Source organism: Jaculus jaculus, chromosome 7, assembly GCF_020740685.1.
Source record: "Jaculus jaculus isolate mJacJac1 chromosome 7, mJacJac1.mat.Y.cur, whole genome shotgun sequence".
Classification (NCBI taxonomy): domain Eukaryota; kingdom Metazoa; phylum Chordata; class Mammalia; order Rodentia; family Dipodidae; genus Jaculus; species Jaculus jaculus.
Window position 1 is genome coordinate 110,045,421 of NC_059108.1, and position 19,541 is coordinate 110,064,961.

General features: G+C 43.3%; 1 protein-coding gene across 1 annotated transcript in view; it reads right to left on the reverse strand.

Moving 5' to 3' along the window:
- Positions 1-2,539: 2,539 nt before the first annotated feature.
- Positions 2,540-19,541, reverse strand: part of Tbpl2 (TATA-box binding protein like 2) — a 40,688-nt gene continuing 23,686 nt past the window's right edge. Inside the window, exons 6-7 of the mRNA XM_004649211.1 lie at positions 16,889-16,983; positions 2,540-2,616 (exon numbers count right to left, since the gene is read on the reverse strand). Coding sequence (XP_004649268.1) covers positions 2,540-2,616; positions 16,889-16,983 — 172 coding nt within the window. The remainder of the gene's footprint in view (positions 2,617-16,888; positions 16,984-19,541) is intronic.

Consider the following 19,541-nt stretch of genomic DNA (forward strand, 5'->3'; position numbering starts at 1 on the left):
TGGGATTACAGTACAGGTGTGTCCACCAACCCAGTGAGAAACTTTAAGGCAAGCCCAACAGATTGGCTTTTTCTTTTGTTGTTGTTGTTGGTTTTTTTTTTTTTTTGTTTTTCGAGATAGGATCTCACTGTAGCCCAGGCTGACCTGGAATTCACTCGGTAGTCTCTGGGTGGCCTCGAACTCACAGCAGTCCTCCCACCTCTGCCTCCCGAGTGCTGGGATTAAAGGCCTCGCCACCATGCCTGACTTGTTTTAATGAGAGAGAGAGAGAATTGGCACTCCAGGGCCTCCAGGCACTGCAGACAGACGTGGACCACCCTGTGCGCATGTGCAACCTTACTTCACCTTGTATGTCTGGTCTACTTGAGACCTGGAGAGTGGACTTTGAGTGCTTAGGGTTCACAGGCAAGTGCCTTAACCGCTAAGCCATCTCTCCAGCCCAAGACTGGCTTTTTCCCCCCCTCTTACTTAGAGAGAAAGAATGAATTGGCAAGCAAGGGTCTCTAGTCACACAAACTCCAGAAGCATCGGCCACCTTGTGCGCATGTGCCACCTACCTTAAGTGGGACCTGGAGCGTCAAACTTGAGTCTTTAGGCTTAGGCAAGCCCCTTAACTGCGAAGTCATCTCTCAAGCCTAAGGAACTGAATTTTGTTGTTGTTGTTGTTGTTTTGTTTCTCAAGGCTGACCTGGAATTCACTCTGTAGTCCCAGGGTGGCCTCGAATTCACGGCATCCTCCTACCTTTGCCTCCTGAGTGCTGGGAGTACAGGTGTGTGCCACCATACCTGGCAAGAAACTGAATTTTAATAAACTGGCCAGGGCCCTTCCTACCCTAAGCCACATTCTAAGAGAATTTGAACTAGGTAGATGACTAGAATTTCCTTTAAGTTTCTTTCTGGTCGGGTAAGGGGGTGGGTGAGATTTATATCAGAGTAATTAGTGATTAAATGCCCAAGTCAAACTGGGCATGGTGGCACATGCCTTTAATCCCAGCACTTGAGAGACAGAGGTAGGAGGATTGTCATGAATTTGAGGCTACCCTGGGACTACAGAGTGAATTCCAGGTCAGCATGGGCTCAAGCAAGATCCTATCTCAAAAATAAATAAATAAATGCCCAAGTCAAAGTCATAGAGGGGCAAAAAGAAGTGGGACTGTAGGTCAGATCATGCTGTGATGGCCTTGATGTCTCTCCAGCTGGGACTTCCCCAAGTCCACCCTAGGACTCAGAGGTGGTGTTGCAGGTAATGTTCCTCTGCTTCAAAACCAAAGTGTAACTTGGCAAAGGACAGGGTCATTTGCCATGGGCCACTCTATCCTCCTCCCTCGCTGGAAAATTTTCCATCCCTGTTATCCATTTTATCCAATCTAGTGACTACAATCTAGTGAGATCTTTCTTCTGAGCCCATTGACCCTTCACCCTCTGTTTAAATACAGTCACATAGGGGATTACAAGAGTGATCAAAAGGCCAATATTTCCCTGTTAGTTTCCAAACCTGAATGGTTCCTGAAAAGGCTTTTTGTTTTTTATGATGCAGGGTCTCTTGCCCAAGCTGGTTTTGAACTCAGGACAATCTTCATACTTCAGCCTCTTCAGCGTTGGGATTAAAGGCATAAACCACCAGATACCCAGCTGACTCCTAAAAGTGTTAAGACTTATTTTTTTAAGTGATTTGAGAGAGAGAATGAGAATGGGTATGCTAGGGCCTTGAACTCCAGGTACATGTGCCACTGTGCATGCAGCTTTACATGGGTACTGGGGAATCGAACCCAGGCCAGTAAACTTTTTTTGTTTTTTTCAAGGTAGGGTCTCACTCTAGCCCAGGTTGACCTGGAATTCACTATGTTGTCTCAGGGTGGCCATGAACTCACTGCAATCCTCCTACCTCTGCCTGGGATTAAAGGCCTGTGCCACGACATCCGGCTTGCAAGCAAGCACCTTTAACCATTATGTTATTTCCCCAGCCCCCTAAGATTTATTTTTAAGTGATAAATAATTTTCTCTGGTTATTTCAGATGAAAGGATTTTTATTTTTTTAAGGTTTCAGACATTGCATTGGCATTACTACAGCAACCTTCACAGTGTCTGTTACCTAATGGTCAGTATTGTCTCTTCAATACTTTAAAGGGAGAAAAAAAAAGGCATGAATTTCTACAGTACCAGGTGTGATACTATAGATAGTATCTAGTTTACACACTTATCTGAAATTTCTACATATTGCTATTTTCCAAGAACACATATTAATGTGTTACATATTTAACAAGCAGACATTAGCTTTTAACCAATGTTTCTCATTCTAACCATGAGTGAAATCTCTCAAATTCTGAAATCAGTTAACTTGCTCCATTTAAAAAACAAACAAACACACTTTTAAGTAAGTGATTTTCCCCATTTCCTAGGTTATTCACATAGAATCACCCTGTAACAAGTCAAAGCATGCTTGACATGCATAATTACAGATAGAAGAACTCAGCTCTTTCTCTGCTGGGCTTATGCTCATATCCAAACCAGTAGAACACCGAGAGGTTGAATAACATACTTAGGCTTTTTTAAAACCTTTTAGAATAGGATAGATATTTTCAAATGCTTCATAGATCTCAGCACGTTCTTTGGCACCTATAAGGAAATCCAAGTTTATATAATCTTTAACAAAAACATACCAAAATTGCCACTAAAATTTTTTGATGTTTTTATTTGAGAGACAGATTGAGTATGGACATGGCAGGGCCTCCTGCCACTGCAAACAAACTCCAGATGCATGCACCACTTTGTGCATCTGGCTTTATGTGGGTTCTGGGGAATCCAACCCAGGCCATTTGGCTATGTAAGTAAGTGCCTTTAACTACTGAGTCCTCTCTCTAGCCCAAAGTATAATGTTATGCCATGTTCATTTATTGTTTAATTTTTTTTTTGGAGACAGGGCTTCACTAAGTCGTTTAGGTTAGCCTCAAACTCATGCCCCCTCTGCCTCTGCCTCCTGAAAGCTAGGATTATAGGTATGTGCCACCATGTCTGGTTTTCTGGTAGCTTTAATATGATGACATCTCTTTACCTTTACCTGAGAAGTGGCATTTCTCTTCAGTAAAGAATCGGGGACTTGGGCTGGAGAGATTTCTTAGTGGTTAATGCACTTGCTTGCAAAGCTTGACAGCCCAGGTTTAATTCCCCAGTACCCACATAAAGTCAGATGCACTAAGTAGTGCATGCATCAGGAGTTCATTTGCAGCAGCAAGAAGCCTTGGAATGTGCATTCTCTTTTTCCCTCTTCTCCCTTTCCCCTTCTCCTTGAAAATAAATAAAAATGTTGTTGAAAAAGGAGCTGGGAGACCATCTCCTAGTCTTACAGGACACGTGCCCTAGAGCACAGTGTGGTACATTTCCACTTTGTGGTGTTGTCTTCAGCCACACAGTGTCCAACAGAAGTATGGATGGAGTGTCGTCTGCACCACACACAGTGCCCAATGGAAGTGTGGATGGAGTGTCGTCTGACTACGCCACACACAGTGCCCAATGGAAGTGTGGATGGAGTGTCCTCTGACTACGCCACACACAGTGCCCAATGGAAGTGTGGATGGAGTGTCGTCTGACTACGCCACACACAGTGCCCAATGGAAGTGTGGATGGAGTGTCGTCTGACTACGCCACACACAGTGCCCAATGGAAGTGTGGATGGAGTGTCCTCTGACTACGCCACACACAGTGCCCAATGGAAGTGTGGATGGAGTGTCCTCTGACTACGCCACACACAGTGCCCAATGGAAGTGTGGATGGAGTGTCCTCTGACTACACCACAACAAGCCCCAAGAGTGACTTCATCAGTGCCTGTGACACTAAGTCACCAGCAAAAAGACTTCCTTTGAGGGCTGGAGAGATGGCTTAGCGGTTAAGCCCTTGCCTGTGAAGCCTAAGGACCCCAGTTCGAGGCTCGATTCTCCAGGACCCACGTTAGCCAGATGCACAAGGTGGTGCATTCATCTGGAGTTCGTTTGCAGTGGCTGGAGGCCCTGGTGCGCCCATTCTCTCTCTCTCTCTCTGCCTTTCTCTCTCTGTCTGTTGCTCTCAAATAAATAAATAATAAAATTAAAAAAGGACTTCCTTTGATCCATTTATCGATAGTTAATATCTTATTTTGCTATGATTAGATTGGGGAAAAGTGGAGCTTTCACTCTTAACATATGAGAAGGGATTAGAGGGAAAAATTGTACCATTGCCAGCCTTAGAGTCATAGGTTTCAGGGGATCTTTAATTATGACATAACTGCCTGAGATAAAAACATGAATTAGTCACTACCTACACAGGACACTAACATAACATGAAGGCAAAATAGTGATGTCATCAAAGTAGAAGACGGACCAGTTAAAAAGAAGGAGTTCAGTGCAGGGTGCATAGAGGAGGGGGACAAAGTACATTTTGTATCTTTATGGAGGTTGTCAATAAAGAGTTTAAATTAATAAAAACACAACTTATTAAGCCCGGTGTGATGGCGCACGCCCTTAAACCCAGCACTCGGGAGGCACAGGTAGGAGGATCACCATGAGTTCGAGGCCACCCTGAGACAACATAGTGAATTCCAGGTCAGCCTGGGCCAGAGTAAGACCCTACCTCAAAAAAACAAAAAACAAACAAACAACCTTACTAATATTGAAAAAAGGTTAATTAGACATGCTACCCTTGAAAATGTCTACCCACGAGGAATATCAGTCTCTATTCACCTTTCACCACCAACCACCACTCCACTCTCTCCACCCTAAAAGTAAACAAGGCATAAATAAATTTTATTTATTGAGATGGGCGTGATGACGCATGCCTTTAATCGCAGCACTCAGGAGGCAGAGGTGGGAGGATCACCATGAGTTTGAGGCCGCCCTGAGACTACATAGTGAATTCCAGGTCAGTCTGAACTAGAGTGAAACTCTACCCTGAAAAACCAAAATAAATAAATAAATCTTATTTATTTATTTATTTGACAGAGAAAGAGGGAGAGAGAATGAGAGAATGGACTTGCCAGGGCCTCCAGCCACTGCAGACAAACTCCAGATGCATGCACCCCCTTGTGCATCTGGCTAATGTGGGTCCTGGAGAATTGAACTTGGGTCCTTTGGCTTTGCAGGCAAATGCTTAACCACCAAGCCATTCCTCCAGCCCATAAATAAATTTAAAAAGGGGGGTTGCTGGAGAGAGGGTTTAGCAGTTAAGGCTCTTGCCTGTGAGGCCTAAGGACCCAGGTTTGAGTCCCTAGTACTCACATAAACCAGATGCACATGGTGGTACATGTGTCTGGAGTTCATTTGCAGTGGCTACAGGCCCCAGTGCGCCAATTTTTTTTCTCTCTCTCTTCTCTCTCTCTCTCTCTCTCTCTCAAATAAATAATTTTTTTTAAAAAGTGCACTGAACATAATGGACTGGTACTTTATATATGTGTGATGATGCATGCCTTTAATCCCAGCACTCGGGAGGCAGAGGTAGGAGGATCGCCATGAGTTCAAGGCCACCCTGAGACAACAGAGTTAATTCCAGGTGAGCCTGGACCACAGTGAGACCCTACCTTGAAAACAAAAACAAAACAAAACAAAAAAAGGATAATGATTGTATTATTCAGCCACAAAAATGAGTGAAAAATGGACACAGGCTGTAACATGAGTGAACTTCAAAAACATGCTAAGAAATGGAACCAGCCTAGATGGTCCCTCCACAGATGAATGGATAATAAAGATGTGGTACATTTACACAATGGAGTTCTATTCAGTGGTAAGGAAAAATGAAATTATGAAATTTTCAGGGAAGTGGATAGATCTGGAATGGATCATACTAAGTGAGGTAACCCAGGCCCCCAGAACGCCAAACACCGCATGTTTTATCTCATACATGGATCCTAGTTGCAAATGTTCAGACTTGTGTGCGAGTTGGAGTAAAAATTGGTAGAAGAGGCCAGTAAGCTAGAAAAGGGCGATCAGGGAGGGAGGAGAGGGGTGGACTTAGGGGATGGTACTGTGTATATGTACCAGATTACTGCTAGTGGAATAGCCTCAGTGAAGTCAGAGGAAAAGATTGAGTAAAAGGGGAGTGGGGGAGAGGGGTAATCAAAATTCAAGATAGTGTAAATAAGCCACATGATAACCTACTTTTTGGATAATAGCACACCCAGAAGCCATAGACTGTTATTAGAAAAATTTCAGTGCCAGAGATGGGAGACCTTCCAGTGAGTTGTTGGCCAGGGAGGTCCCTGAGGCCCCCAAAACATTACAGACTTTTGCCAAGGCTCTTGATTTCCCATCAGGAACAGATAAGACCCTATTGCTGAAGACTCCACTTGCCTGGGCTGCAAGGTTGCCAAGAAATCAAACTGGGACTAAGCTAAAAACCTTCTCTGGGTAGACCAGCCAACAGAAAGCTGGAAAAAGCTGCACTGCATGTGCCTTATGGGAGGTAAAAGCCATCATGCCTTAAGTTTGGCCAGCCAGGCCAAATGACTGAACGGTGCAATAGTGGCATGTCTGTTATGGAGGAAGCCAACTGCTCTCTAACTGGACTAGAGACCCACTCGATGGGAGGGAATACATGCCTGGTACTGAAAACCTAACAAAAAGCCTGTGGTGGGGAGGTCATGAGCATTAGGAGTAATGCCTGCTCTTGTCTGGCTAAATGCATATATTGTACTCACTAAACTGCACTGTAAACACTTTACTTAATGTTCATACCCATATATTAATGCTACTGTCACTTTTGGTTAGAGAAGCTTCTCTTTTCAGATGACGGTGACCAGTGGGATGACCCAAAGGCACCAGAGTGCTGAGAAGACATGACAGAAGAATGCTCAGCACCAAAACATCCCTATCACACCTCCCAAGGCTCAGGGTCCATTGCAGAAGAGGTGGCAGAAAGAATGTAAGAGCTGAAAGAAGGGTAGGACTCCTTACAATGCAATCGACCACACAGAAATTGGCCTTGATATCCATGACCTCACAGTGCCTAGCACTATCTTCACAAGACCCTCATAACAGGAGGAAAAGATGATGACATCAAAATAAAAGAGAATAACAGAGAGAGGGAGAGGATATGATGGAGTGAAGATTGGGAAGGGGAAAGTAGAGAGGACAGGGAATAATGGTTTGACTGTAAGTATGAAAACTATCAATAAAAAGGAAAAAAAATCTAAATCAAGCTGGGCATTGTGGCACATGCCTTTAATCCCAGCACTTGGGAGGCAGAGGTAGGAAGATCACCCTGAGTTTAAGGCCACCCTGAGACTACAGAATGAAATCCATGTCAGGCTGGGCTAGAGTGAGACCCTACTTCAAAAAAAACAAAAAAACAAAAAAAGGCAGGTGTGGTGGTGCACGCCTTTAATTCCAGCACTCGGGAGGCAGAGGTAGGAGGATCACCCTGAGATGACATAGCAAATCCCAGGTCAGCCTGAGCTACAGTGAAACCCTACCTTGAAAAACAAACAAACAAATGAAATGTAAGTCATGGGGCTAGAGAGATGGCTTAGCAGTTAAGGCACTTGCCTGCAAAGCCAAAGGACCCAGTCTCGGTTCTCCAGGACCCATGTAAGTCAGATGCACAAGGTGGCGTGCATATCTGGAGTTCATTTGCAGTGGCTGGAGGCCCTGACATGCCCACTCCTTCTCTCTATCTCTTTAAAAAAATAATTTAAAAAATCTAATTCATGTTCTTGTCCTTTGTACTTCAGGAACAGATTTCAGGGTTACCGATTTCAGGGATGGCTGGCCCAATGCCATATGACATCATTTGGTTCTGTAGGAGCCAGTGCTGTGCAACTTGGTTCTCTGTCTTCTCCAGGACTGGACTCCTGCCAGATGGGGCATTGCATCCCTGGCACCCACACTGTACTACAGCAACTTACACTGGCCAATCCTAGTCTTACCACAAGTCCTAAGTATACCACAGCTTGTTTTCCCCAAATTACATCACAGTTGTGTGCACATAGGTCTAAATCTCACACATTTAAATAAACAAACCCCTCAAGGAATTCATTTTACAGGATATACTAATTTTCTATTCATGGTGGGGAGGTGTCCAACTTTGATTGACAAGGATGTTCCATTCTCTTTCTGGCCTGCAGCCTAGCCATTTTCCTGCTGCCCTCTGACCTGCTCATTTCCAACAGCCACTGATGCTGAGCTGAGTGAGAGGTGTCCTCAGTAACAATGACCTAGTTTCTTAGTCCTTTGTTTTGGAGGAAAATCATTAAACACAAAGCAATTAAGTCCTCCTTACAGTTCATTTTCCTATCCTCAGGGCAAGGCCTCATGGCCAAGTTCCAGTCTGTCTTTTGAAAATATTTCTTTATTTATTTGAGAGAGAGAGAGGGGGGGGGGGGAGAGAGGGAGGGAGGGAGGGAGGGAGGGCAGGCCAGTGCAGATAGAGAAAGAAAGAAAGAAAGAAAGAAAGAAAGAAAGAAAGAAAGAAAGAAAGAAAGAAAGAAAGAAAGAGGGAAAGTAAGTGCACACCAGGGCCTCCAGCTGCTGTAAACGAACTCCAGACACATATACCACCTTGTGCATCTGGCTTATGTGGGTCCTGGGAAATTGAACCTGGGTCCTTTGGCTTTGTAGGCAAGTGCCTTAACTGCTAAGCCATTTTCCCAGCCCTAAATATTTATATTTTTATTTATTTGCAAGCAGAGAGAGAAACAGAGAATGAGAATGGGGGTACAAGGGCCTCCAGCCACTGCAGAGAAACTCCAGAAGCTTATGCCACTCTGTGACTCTGGCTTTACATGGGTACTGGAGAATAGAAGCTAAGTCATTAGGCTTTGTGGGCAAGCAAGTGCCTTAACTGCTGAGCCATCTCTCCAACCCCTAGTTCCAGTCTTTTTTGTTTTTAATTTTTTTATTTTTATTTATATTTGACAGTGACAGACAGAGAAAGAAAGAGGCAGAGAGTGAGAGAGAGAATGGGTATGGCAGGGCTTCCAGTCTCTGCAAATAAACTCCAGACACATGCGCCCCCTTGTGTATCTGGCTAACATGGGACCTGGGGAATCAAGCCTCGAACTGGGGTCCTTAGGTTTCACAGGCAAGCGCTTAACCGCTAAGCCATCTCTCCAGCCCAGTTCCAGTCTTTTTTAAGCATAGGGGAACAGCCAGGAAAGAGGGTTTTCTCTGAGATGTTAATGTCCATGTGCCAGGCACTGTTTCCTGTGTCATGATACTTAGTGAGTAGTTTCTATGGTAACTTGTATTTTACATATATGAAAACCAAAGTGGAGAACTTTGGTTACTCAAAGTCACATGGTCAGTACATTCTACCCCATTAGAAGTCTGATCTCCAGAGTCCATCCTCTTGGCCAACACACCTGCTCATTCTCCAGAGAATTATTGATCATTCCTTCAGCTAACAAGGACATCGGGAAGGAGGTGTTGTGGTAAAGCACACCAGTGTTGTCGCAGACTAAAGAGCTGGGGACGGGACAAGAAGAAGATAGAGGTTTGAGGCCAGACTACTTATGTCCCTTTACTCTGCAGCACATGTAGCCATCTAGCATTGTTAAGGTTCTGGATGACACCATTGCCCCCACTTTACAAGTGAGAAAATAGGTATAACGTGCAATCTCTCAGAACTAACTGGTACCCAAATAATAAGTACCAAATAATAAGTACCCAAACTGGTACTTATCACAGAACTTGGTCTCTAGTGTCCAGCATATAAGCATATAATTATGCCTGATCTTTGAAGAAAAAGATAAAATATTTGCTTTTACTTAGATTGTGCCAGCCGAACCTAGGGAGGCTGTCAATCTTACTGTGGCTAGAGGAAAAACATGCATCCTCAATGTGACAACAGCCACAGACAATAGCCCGACACCTGGGAGACAGTGTAAGCTCAGCCCAGGCCCTTGTCGACTGTCAGGGACTGTGACTGAGAAGGGAAACAGGGCTTCTGTCCTCTGCTCACATGAAATCAGTTCAAACCTTCAGATAGAGCCTTGACATAGTAGCTATAGCTTTGGTCCCTCAAAGGAGGGAGACAGTTTTACTTTGAAAGAATTTACTTGAAAGACTTCGGTACACAGTTCCATGATCCCTCTTCTTCCTCCTCCCTCTTCTTCTCTCTCAAATTCATGGCAATCCACCTGCCTCAGCCTCCTGAGTACTGGGATTACATGTCCAGCCACAATGGTTTTAGGTAGCCACATGTACACTAAGCACATTGGTGTTCTGTACTTTATACCTAAAGAATGGAGTCCATTATTACACTATTTATTTATTTATTTGTTTTGGTTTTCCAAAGTGGGATCTCATTCTATCCCAGGCTGACCTGGAATTCACTATGTAGTCTCAGGGTGGCCTCGAACTCATGGTGATCCTCCTACCTCTGCCTCCTGAGTGCTGGGATCAAAGGCGTGTGCCACCATGCCCAGCTTCTTCAAAGTGAATTTTTAACTTCAACTCTTGACCATTTTCTAGGCAAAAGATATTTGTTGCTGTTGGGGGGACCTTGCTTTCAAAACACCTCTGCAGAGTACTGGCCTGCCCATGGCGCTGAAGGCCATGTGTGGGCTTCTTGTACTATACTAGACACCCCTTACTCAAGCACCCCAACTTCTGTCTAGAGACACAGCTGAAAGAGGTCCTTATTGGTTCCTTTGCTAAGGTGTTTATGTGTTCCAAATTGGGCCTGTGAATTTTTTTTTTTTTTTTGGGTGTTTGGGCCTGTGAATTTTTAAAAATTTATTTATTTATTTATTTGCAAATAGAGGGGGAGAGAGAGAGGGAAAAGAGAGACAGACAGAGAATGGGCATGCAGGGCCTCCAGCCACTGCAAACGAACTCCAGACACATGTGCCCCTTATGCATCTGGCTTACATGGGTACTGGGGAATTGACCCTGGGTCCTTTGGCTTTGCAGGCAAACACTTTAAATGCTAAGCCATTTCTCTAGCCCAGGCCTGTGAACTTTTAAACCCTCTGGAGGTAAGATGAGTCTAGGTACCTAAGATAAAGGAGTAACATCTGTCTGTAAAGTGAGGCAAAACTAACCTGAACCACTTAGCCACAGGCAAAATGGTGTGAGACAGTGTGGGGATAAACAGGTTAAAAACCCCAGTGGATGATCATCCATCACCATAGCTTCTAAATCACAACTTGACTTTTACTTTTGTGATGGAAGCATTTAAATTTCAATTAAAAATAACTTCATCTCAGCTGGGCGTGGTGGCGCATGCCTTTAATCTCAGCACTGGGGAAGCAGATAGGAGGATTGCTGTGAGTTGGAGGCCAGCCTGAGCCTACATGTTTAATTCCAGGTCAGCCTGGGCTAGAGCAAAAACCAACCTGGAAAAATAAAAACAAACAAACAAATAAAACCTTCATCTCTGGGGCTGGAGAGATGGCTCAGCAGTTATGATGCTTGCCCACAAAGCCTAAGGACCTGGCTTCCACTCCCCAGAACCCATGTAAAGCCAGATACACTAAGTGACACATGCATATGGAGTTCGTTTGCAGTGGCTAGATGCTCTGACATGTCCATACACACACACACACACATACACACACACACACAAATATACTTCATCTCCCCCACAAAGGGTATGATCCACACCTTTTTAATAATGAAGAAGTTTTGGGCTGGAGAGATGGCCTAGCAGTAAAGGTACTTGCCTGCAAAGCCTAAGCACCCAGGATCAATTCCCCAGTACCCATGTAAGCCAGATACCCAATGTGGCCCGTGTTTCTGGAGTTTGTTTGCAGTGGCTGGAGGCCCTGATGTGCCCATTGTCTTTCTTTCTCTATCTGCCACTTTCTATAATAAATTTTTATTTTTTTATAAATAAATTTTTAAAATTTTATTTATTTATTTATTTATTTGAGAGTGACAGACACAGAGAGAAAGACAGATAGAGGGAGAGAGAGAATGGGCGCGCCAGGGCTTCCAGCCTCTGCAAACGAACTCCAGACACGTGCGCCCCCTTGTGCATCTGGCTAACGTGGGACCTGGGGAACTGAGCCTCGAACCGGGGTCCTTAGGCTTCACAGGCAAGCGCTTAAACGCTAAGCCATCTCTCCAGGCCATAAATAAATTTTTTACATGAACCTTAAGAATGAAGAAATTTGGGGCTGGAGAGATGGCTTAGCAGTTAAGGCACTTGCCTGCAAAGCTGAAGGACCCGGGTTTGATTCCCCAGGACCCATGTAAGCCAGATGCACAAGGTGGCACATGTATCAGGAGTTCATTTGTAGGGTCTGGGGGCCCTGGTGCACCCATTCATTCTCTCTCTCCTCCTCTCCCCTCTCAAACAAATAAGTAAAAATAAAATTTAAAAAGATGAAGAAATTTTAAGTTTTTCCTATTCTGTGTATTTACTGCAAAGTTTAAAGTAAGTAAGTATATTTGTAAATCTTTCAAATTTTCTGTAAATGATATTCCTTTACTATTATGATTTGAAACTTATACCAAATGCACATGGGGCCATCTACTTTGAGTGAGGGCTATTAACAGCAGAAGATAAAGACATTAAAAATTAAAAATCAGGGCTGAACAAATGGCTTAGCAGTTAAATCATTTGCCTGCGAAGCCAAAGGACTCAGGCTCGATTCCCCAGGACCCACGTAAGCCAGTGCATATGGGGCACATACATCTGGAGTTCCTTTGCAGTGGCTAGAGGACCTGGTGAGCCCATTCTCTCTCTGTGTCTCTCTTCTCTCTCTGCTTGCAAATAAATAAATTTTTTAAAAAATTCTTAAAAAATTTTTTTTTGTTTATTTATTTGAGAGCGACAGACACACAGAGAAAGACGGGGGGGAGGGGGGGAGAGAGAATGGGCGCACCAGGGCTTCTAGCCACTGCAAACAAACTCCAGACGTGTGCGCCCCCTTGTGCATCTGGCTAACGTGGGTCCTGGGGAGTCGAGCCTCGAACCAGGGTCCTTAGGCTTCACAGGCAAGTGCTTAACCGCTAAGCTATCTCTCCAGTCCTAAAAATTCTTTAAAAAATTAAATTTGCACTTATTGGCTGCCTTTTGGGTGCCTGCTAGAGTAGCCATAATCCATTGTCTGGGTCATCAGAAGGGGGAGACCACAGAAGCAAGAGGGAACGGACTGGCAGAACTAGCAGCAAAGAGTGCTGCCTCTCAGCACCCGTCAGATTGTCTGGTCACCCTTCCAGTACCTACTCTTCCTGAGCAACCAACATACAAGGAATAGGACCTACAGCTCACCTCTCATCTGATAAAGGAACAGACCCCACAAAGATGGCACCAGCTGGAGAATGGACAGCTGATGCTGCCCCAAGCCTTAGGGTGGAGACTGGCTAAGCAGCTACATGAAGGAACTCACTTAGGAAACAACAAGCTAGCCAAGTTTTTCTTCCCAGGTACCGACACAATCAAGGACATCACCACCTGGGTCAGGCCTGCCAACAGACAAATGCCTCCTCTGGTAAGGTGCCACCAATGGAGGCAAGGGAGTGGGGAACACAGCCAGGTAGATACTGGGAAGTTGACTTCACAGAGGTAAAGCCAGGTCAGTATGGATATAAATATCTACTTGTTTATGCTGATACCTTTTCAGGATGGGTGGAAGCTTTCCCGACCAAGTCTGAGACAGCCCAAATAGTGACTGCGAAATTGTTAGAGGAGACAATTCCCCACTATGGGTTGCGCCTCAGGATAAGATCAGACAATGGGCCTGCCTTTGTGTCAAAAATCACTAAGGAAGTGACCAAGATTTTGGGGATTAATTGGAAATTACATTGCACCTATCATCCCCAAAAGTTCAGGACAGGTAGAAAGGATGAATCAGACCTTGAAGGAGACTTTAACTAAAGTAACCCTAGAGACTGGCGAAGGATGGGTGGGACTCCTTCCCTTTGCCCTGTTAAGGGCCAGGTGTACCCCTTATGTAGAAGGAATTACTCCATTTAAAATTATATATGGAACCCCCCACATCCTGCCCCAGATGTGTCATTTTTTTTTTTTTTTGGTTTTTCAAGGTAGGTTCTCACTCTAGCCCAGGCTGACCTGGAATTCACTATGGAGTCTCAGGGTGGCCTTGAACTTGCAGCAATCCTTCTACCTCTGCCTCCCAGTGCTGGGATTAAAGGCATGCACCACCACACCGGGTCCCGGATGGGTCTTGAACAGATACCTGACTTTACTAATGAAAGACTTCTTTCTATCCAAGCCTTACAGAGAGTCCAGGAGTCCATTGCTCTGGCAGTCAAGGCTGCTTTTCAGACACACCCTGTTTGCCCCCATCCCTTTCAGCCCTGCGACCTTGGGGTTGGGATGTTGGAAGGGCCCCCACCAGGTCATCCTAACCACTCCAATGGCCGTGAAAGTGTAGGGTACAAAATAGAAGAGGATTAGACTTACTTTTTATGAAACAAGGGGGCCTATGTATGGTTTTAGGTAAAACTTGTTGCTTTTATGCCAATCAGTCAGGAATGATCTGAAACACACTGGCTTTAGTTAGAGAACATCTCAAAGAGAGAACTTCAGAGACAAGCCACTAGTAATTGGTTTCAGTCTGTGATTAGTTGGTCTCTACAATTAACTTCCCTTGTCTCTTCTATTGCTGGCCCCTGATACTGCTGCTCTTAGGCCTTACCATAGGACTCTGCATTAGTAATGCTCCAAGTAGATAGATAAAGAATAGAATAGAGCTGGGCGTGGTGGCCCACGCCTTTAATCCCAGCACTCGGGAGGCAGAGGTAGGAGGGTCACTGTGAGTTTGAGGCCACCCTGAGACTACATAGTGAACTCCAGGTCAGCCTGGGCTAGAGTGAGACCCTACCTCAAAAGAAAAAAAAACAAAAAGAAAGAATAGAATAGAATAGAATAGAATAGAATAGAATAGAATAGAATAGAATAGAATAGAATAGAATAGGATTCTGTTAAACTCATGGTATTGTGGACACAATACACCCCCTTAGATGAAAACACCCTAGACACTGTTCTTCACAAGTCAAGGATTTGACTTAGTGTCATATCAGAGGGGGAAATGGGAAATGGAATGTGAAAGGAATGGGATGATCCCTCTGTGCAATGTACCATGACCTCCCTGTATCTCTTTGTTTCTAAATATCTTTGTGATTACATAGCATAGAATGTTTCTTGCCTCAGTTCTGCCTATGTGACCTATATAACCTTGTGACTTCTTTTAATAGTCCCCCCTTGTTTAACAGTATGTAATTTTGTGGTTTAACTCTCAATCCTGTTTTTACTACATACATCATGTTGTTATTTCCAATAAAAGCTGGCACTCTGAACAGTTCAGGGCTGCATCCTGAGATCCCTGATGGGATGCAGACCTGGTGCACCGGCTTTCTTCTTTTTCTTTCTTTTTACCCAATAAAACTTTGCCTCACCAAAAAAAAAAAAAAAAAAAAAAAAAAGCCAGGTGTGGTGGTGCATGCCTTTAATGCCAGCAGAGGTAGGAGGATCACCATGAGTTTGAGGCCACCCTGAGATTACATAGTGAATTCCAGGTCAGCCTGGACTGGAGTGAGACCCTACCTCAAAAAACCAAAAATAAATAAAGTAAAAATAAAAATAAACAAAAGTTTGAACGTCATGGGAAAGTCTCAACCATTTCCCTTCAAATTTGAAAAAAAAAACCCAACTTTACATAAATACTTGAAAAAAAATTCAACTGGAAAAAGTTATAAATATTGGAAAGAGTAATTAAGCTTTTGGGAAGTGAACAAATCTCCAGGGAAAAACTAGTGAAAGTTAAGTGGGCAAAGGGACAAATTATGCACTCAGTACTTACAAGAAATAACATACTACTTGTTGGATATGTAGAAAAGTCTATTTTTATCTATCTCTGATTACCAGTGGGACTAAAGCAGAGATCATTTTCACTTACAGAATTTAAAAAGTTTTTTTTTTTTTGTAGTTTTTAAAATGCTGCTGAAATTTTGGTAAAAGTTGTTCAGATACATTGTTGGAAGGATTGTGTGATTAGGAGAGCTGTATTGTATATCCCTTTAAAAGAATTTGGCAGTTTGTACTAAGAACCTTGAAAATAGTCATTCCTTAAATAAAAATTCCATTTCTGAGCATCCGTACTAATCATTTTCCACAAGTAAAAATAGCCAAATGTTTGTGCCACTTACAAGTAGCAGGCAGAGCAGGAATGTAGGAGCATTGACAATGGGAGAGTAAATTTGATTCAGTGACTCTGTCAGAACCGGAATCAGGAAATGCAGGCAGGACAGCCAAAGCCAATTTAGCCTGTGATCCAAGAATGACTTTTATAATTTTAAGTGACGGAAAATGAAAGAGCGCTATTATGTGACATGTCTACATTACATGAGATTGCCCATTTCAAAGCCCATTTCTTTGTGTGATGCTCATAACTGCTTCTGTCCTTCCATGGTAGAAGTTCAAACACAGTTCTATGGGTCACAAACCTAAGCATGTCCTATTTGTCCCTTTGCCGAATGGTCCCCAATCTCTGTCTTAGAACACTGTGCAGCCATTATGAAACCTTGATGAAGCCTTTGTGCCAGTGAGTTAAGCTGCATATATTATAATGGTTAATAAAAGGCAGGATACCTGGGCGTGGTGGTGTACGCCTTTAATCCCAGCACTTGGGAAGCAGAAATAGGAGGATCACCATGAGTTCGAGGCCACCCTGAGACTACATAGTGAATTCCAGGTCAGCCTGGGCCAGAGTGAGACCCTCCCTCAAAAAACCAAGATAAATAAATAAATTAAATAAAAGACAGGATGTCAAGATGAAACAAAGCATGGAAAAAGCCTCATTTTGGGGTGATGGATTCCTTTCTATTTTTCATTTTTCCAGTAATCTGTAATAGCAAAATTACCTTATAATGGTGGAAAAGCTATTTAAAGGAAAACAAAGCACACACACAGTTAATGAATTTCATGAAGGACAGTCAGTAATCTTAGAACTTACCTGTCAACACAACTTTTCCAGATACAAAGATAAGCAACACAATTCGTGGTTTTACCATTCTATAAATAAGGCCAGGAAACAGCTCAGGTTCATAGCTGTTAAGACACAAAAGGAAAAAGTTATATATAGAACAATTTATCAAATTTTACAAAACCTTCAAGACCCAGCATATTAAAGCTATATATCACAACAGTTATAAATAAATGCTGTTTTAGTAAAAACAAGTATCTTAGCTAGTATCTTGGATATAGACCCATTTTTTAAAAACTGCAGTACTGGGATTGAACCAAGGCCCTTCTATTTCTATGTAAGTGATCTATCACTAGGCTATAACCTCAACTCTGAATATAAACACTGATGGCAAGAACTGAATTAACTTTTGGTTAAACTAAGCATGGCAGTACATGTCTAGAATCCTGGCATCTGAGGGCTGAATCTGGAGGGCAAACACTTCAAGCCCAGTCTGGGCTACATGATGAGATCCTATGTCAAAAAATGATTTTTTTAAAGATATAGTTTTAAACGTTTTATTTATGTATTTGAGACAGAGAGAGAGAGGGAGCAGGGGGAGAGAGATATATATAGAGAGAATGGGTATGCCAGGGCCTCTAGCCTCTGCAGATGAACACCAGACACATGTGCCACTATGTGCATCTGGCTTATGTGGGATCTGGAGAATCAAACCTGGGTCCTTAGGCTTTGCAGGCATATGCCTTAATCACTAAGCCATTTCTCCAGCCTAAAAAAATATATATTTATTTATTAGGGAGAAGGAGAAAGAATGGGCACACCAGGGTCTCCAGCTACTGTAAATGAATTTGATGCATACGCCAGTTTGTGCAGCTGGCTTTATGTGGGTATGAGGAATCAAACCCAGGTCCTTAGGTGTTTTTTGTTTGTTTGCTTTTTGAGGTAGGGTCTCACTGTAGCTCAGGCTCACCTGGAATTCACTATGTAGTTTCAGAGTGACCTCGAATTCATGGTGATCCTCCTACCTCTGCCTCCCAAGTGCTGGGATTAAAGGTGTGCACCACCACACCCAGCTGGGTCCTTAGGTTTTGTAGGCAAGCATCTTAACTGTTGAGTCATCTCTCTAGTCCTCCAAACTAGTTTTTGTTTCTTTTTAAAAAATATTTTATTGGGGCTGGAGAGATAGCTTAGTGGTTAAGTGCTTGCCTGGGAAGCCTAAGGACCCCAGTTCGAGGCTCGATTCCCCAGGACCCATGTAGCCAGATGCACAAGGGGGCGCACGCGTCTGGAGTTTGTTTGCAATGGCTAGAAGCCCTGGCGCACCCAATCTCTATCTGTCTCTTTCTCTCCCTCTCTCTCTGTCACTCTCAAATAAATAAATAAAAATGAACAAAAAATATTTTATTTATTTGAGAGAAAGAGGCAGAGAGAGAGAATGGGTGCACCAGGGCCTCTAGCTACTGCAAATGAACTCCAGATGCATGTGCCACCTTGTGCATCTGGCTTTATGTGGGTATTAGGGAATCGAACCTGGGTCCTTTGGCTTTGCTGGCAAGCACCTTAACTGCTAAGCCATCTCTCCAGCTCAGATTTTGTTTCTTGAGACAGGGTCTCCTGTGCTTCTGAGGATGGTCCAGAACATGTTATATAGCCCAGGTTGGCCTTGAATTTGGTTCCTGCCTCAGCCTCCCCAGTGCTGAGATTTCAAGCATGTGATATCATGTCTAGCTTGAGAATTTCTGGCTATTGTTTTTGTTTGTTTGTTTGTTTTTGCAAGTCATCCTAGGTTAAATAACTTAGGGCATCAGATTTAATGTATTAAAATCCTGTTGGTAACATGTTCTCCATCTTTCATAAAAGTCTGCTAAGAGCTGATCATGGTGGTGCATGCCTTAAATCCCAGCACTTGGGAGGCAGAGGTAGGAGGATTGTTGTGAGTTTGAGGCCAGCCTGAGATTCCATAGTGAATTCCAGGTCAGACTGAGCTAGAGTGAGACCCTACCTCAAAACAACAAAAAACCTGCCAATGTTAGTCCATAAACATTTTTTCTAGATATTCCAGGTTCCAATAAACACATTATGTATGTATGTCCACACGTGTGTGTGTGTGTGTGTGTGTGTGTGTGTGTGTGTTAAACATTTTTAACAGAACCTAAAACATTTTCACGACCACATCTATTTGGATAGCTGCTATACAAAGAAACCTGACTATGCTAACCCATATGTAAGATTCAGAAGTTGTTCCTATAAATAGCAACTTATTTTTTGGTATTTACTACTAAAGATAAGTTGGCTTTTCCATGGAGCACAGGATGATGGGGCTTAAGAAGTGCTATCTACACTCCAGCCCAGAGAAGAGCAGAGTCCTGCCAAGGACTGGGGAGTCTCTCCAAAAGGAGCTAAGAGGAGGTTGTGGAAATAGAGCTATTCTTTACACAGAAATCAGTAGCCTTCATATACGCTAACAACAAACACACAGAGGATGAAATCAGAGAATCACTCCCATTCACAATTGCATCAAAAAATAAATAAATAAATAAAGTACCTTGGAATAAACCTAACCAAGGAAGTAAAGAATCTCTACAATGAGAACTTTAAAACACTCAAGCGAGAAATTGCAGAAGACACTAGAAAGTGGAGAAACATCCCTTGTTCCTGGATTGGAAGAATCAATATTGTGAAA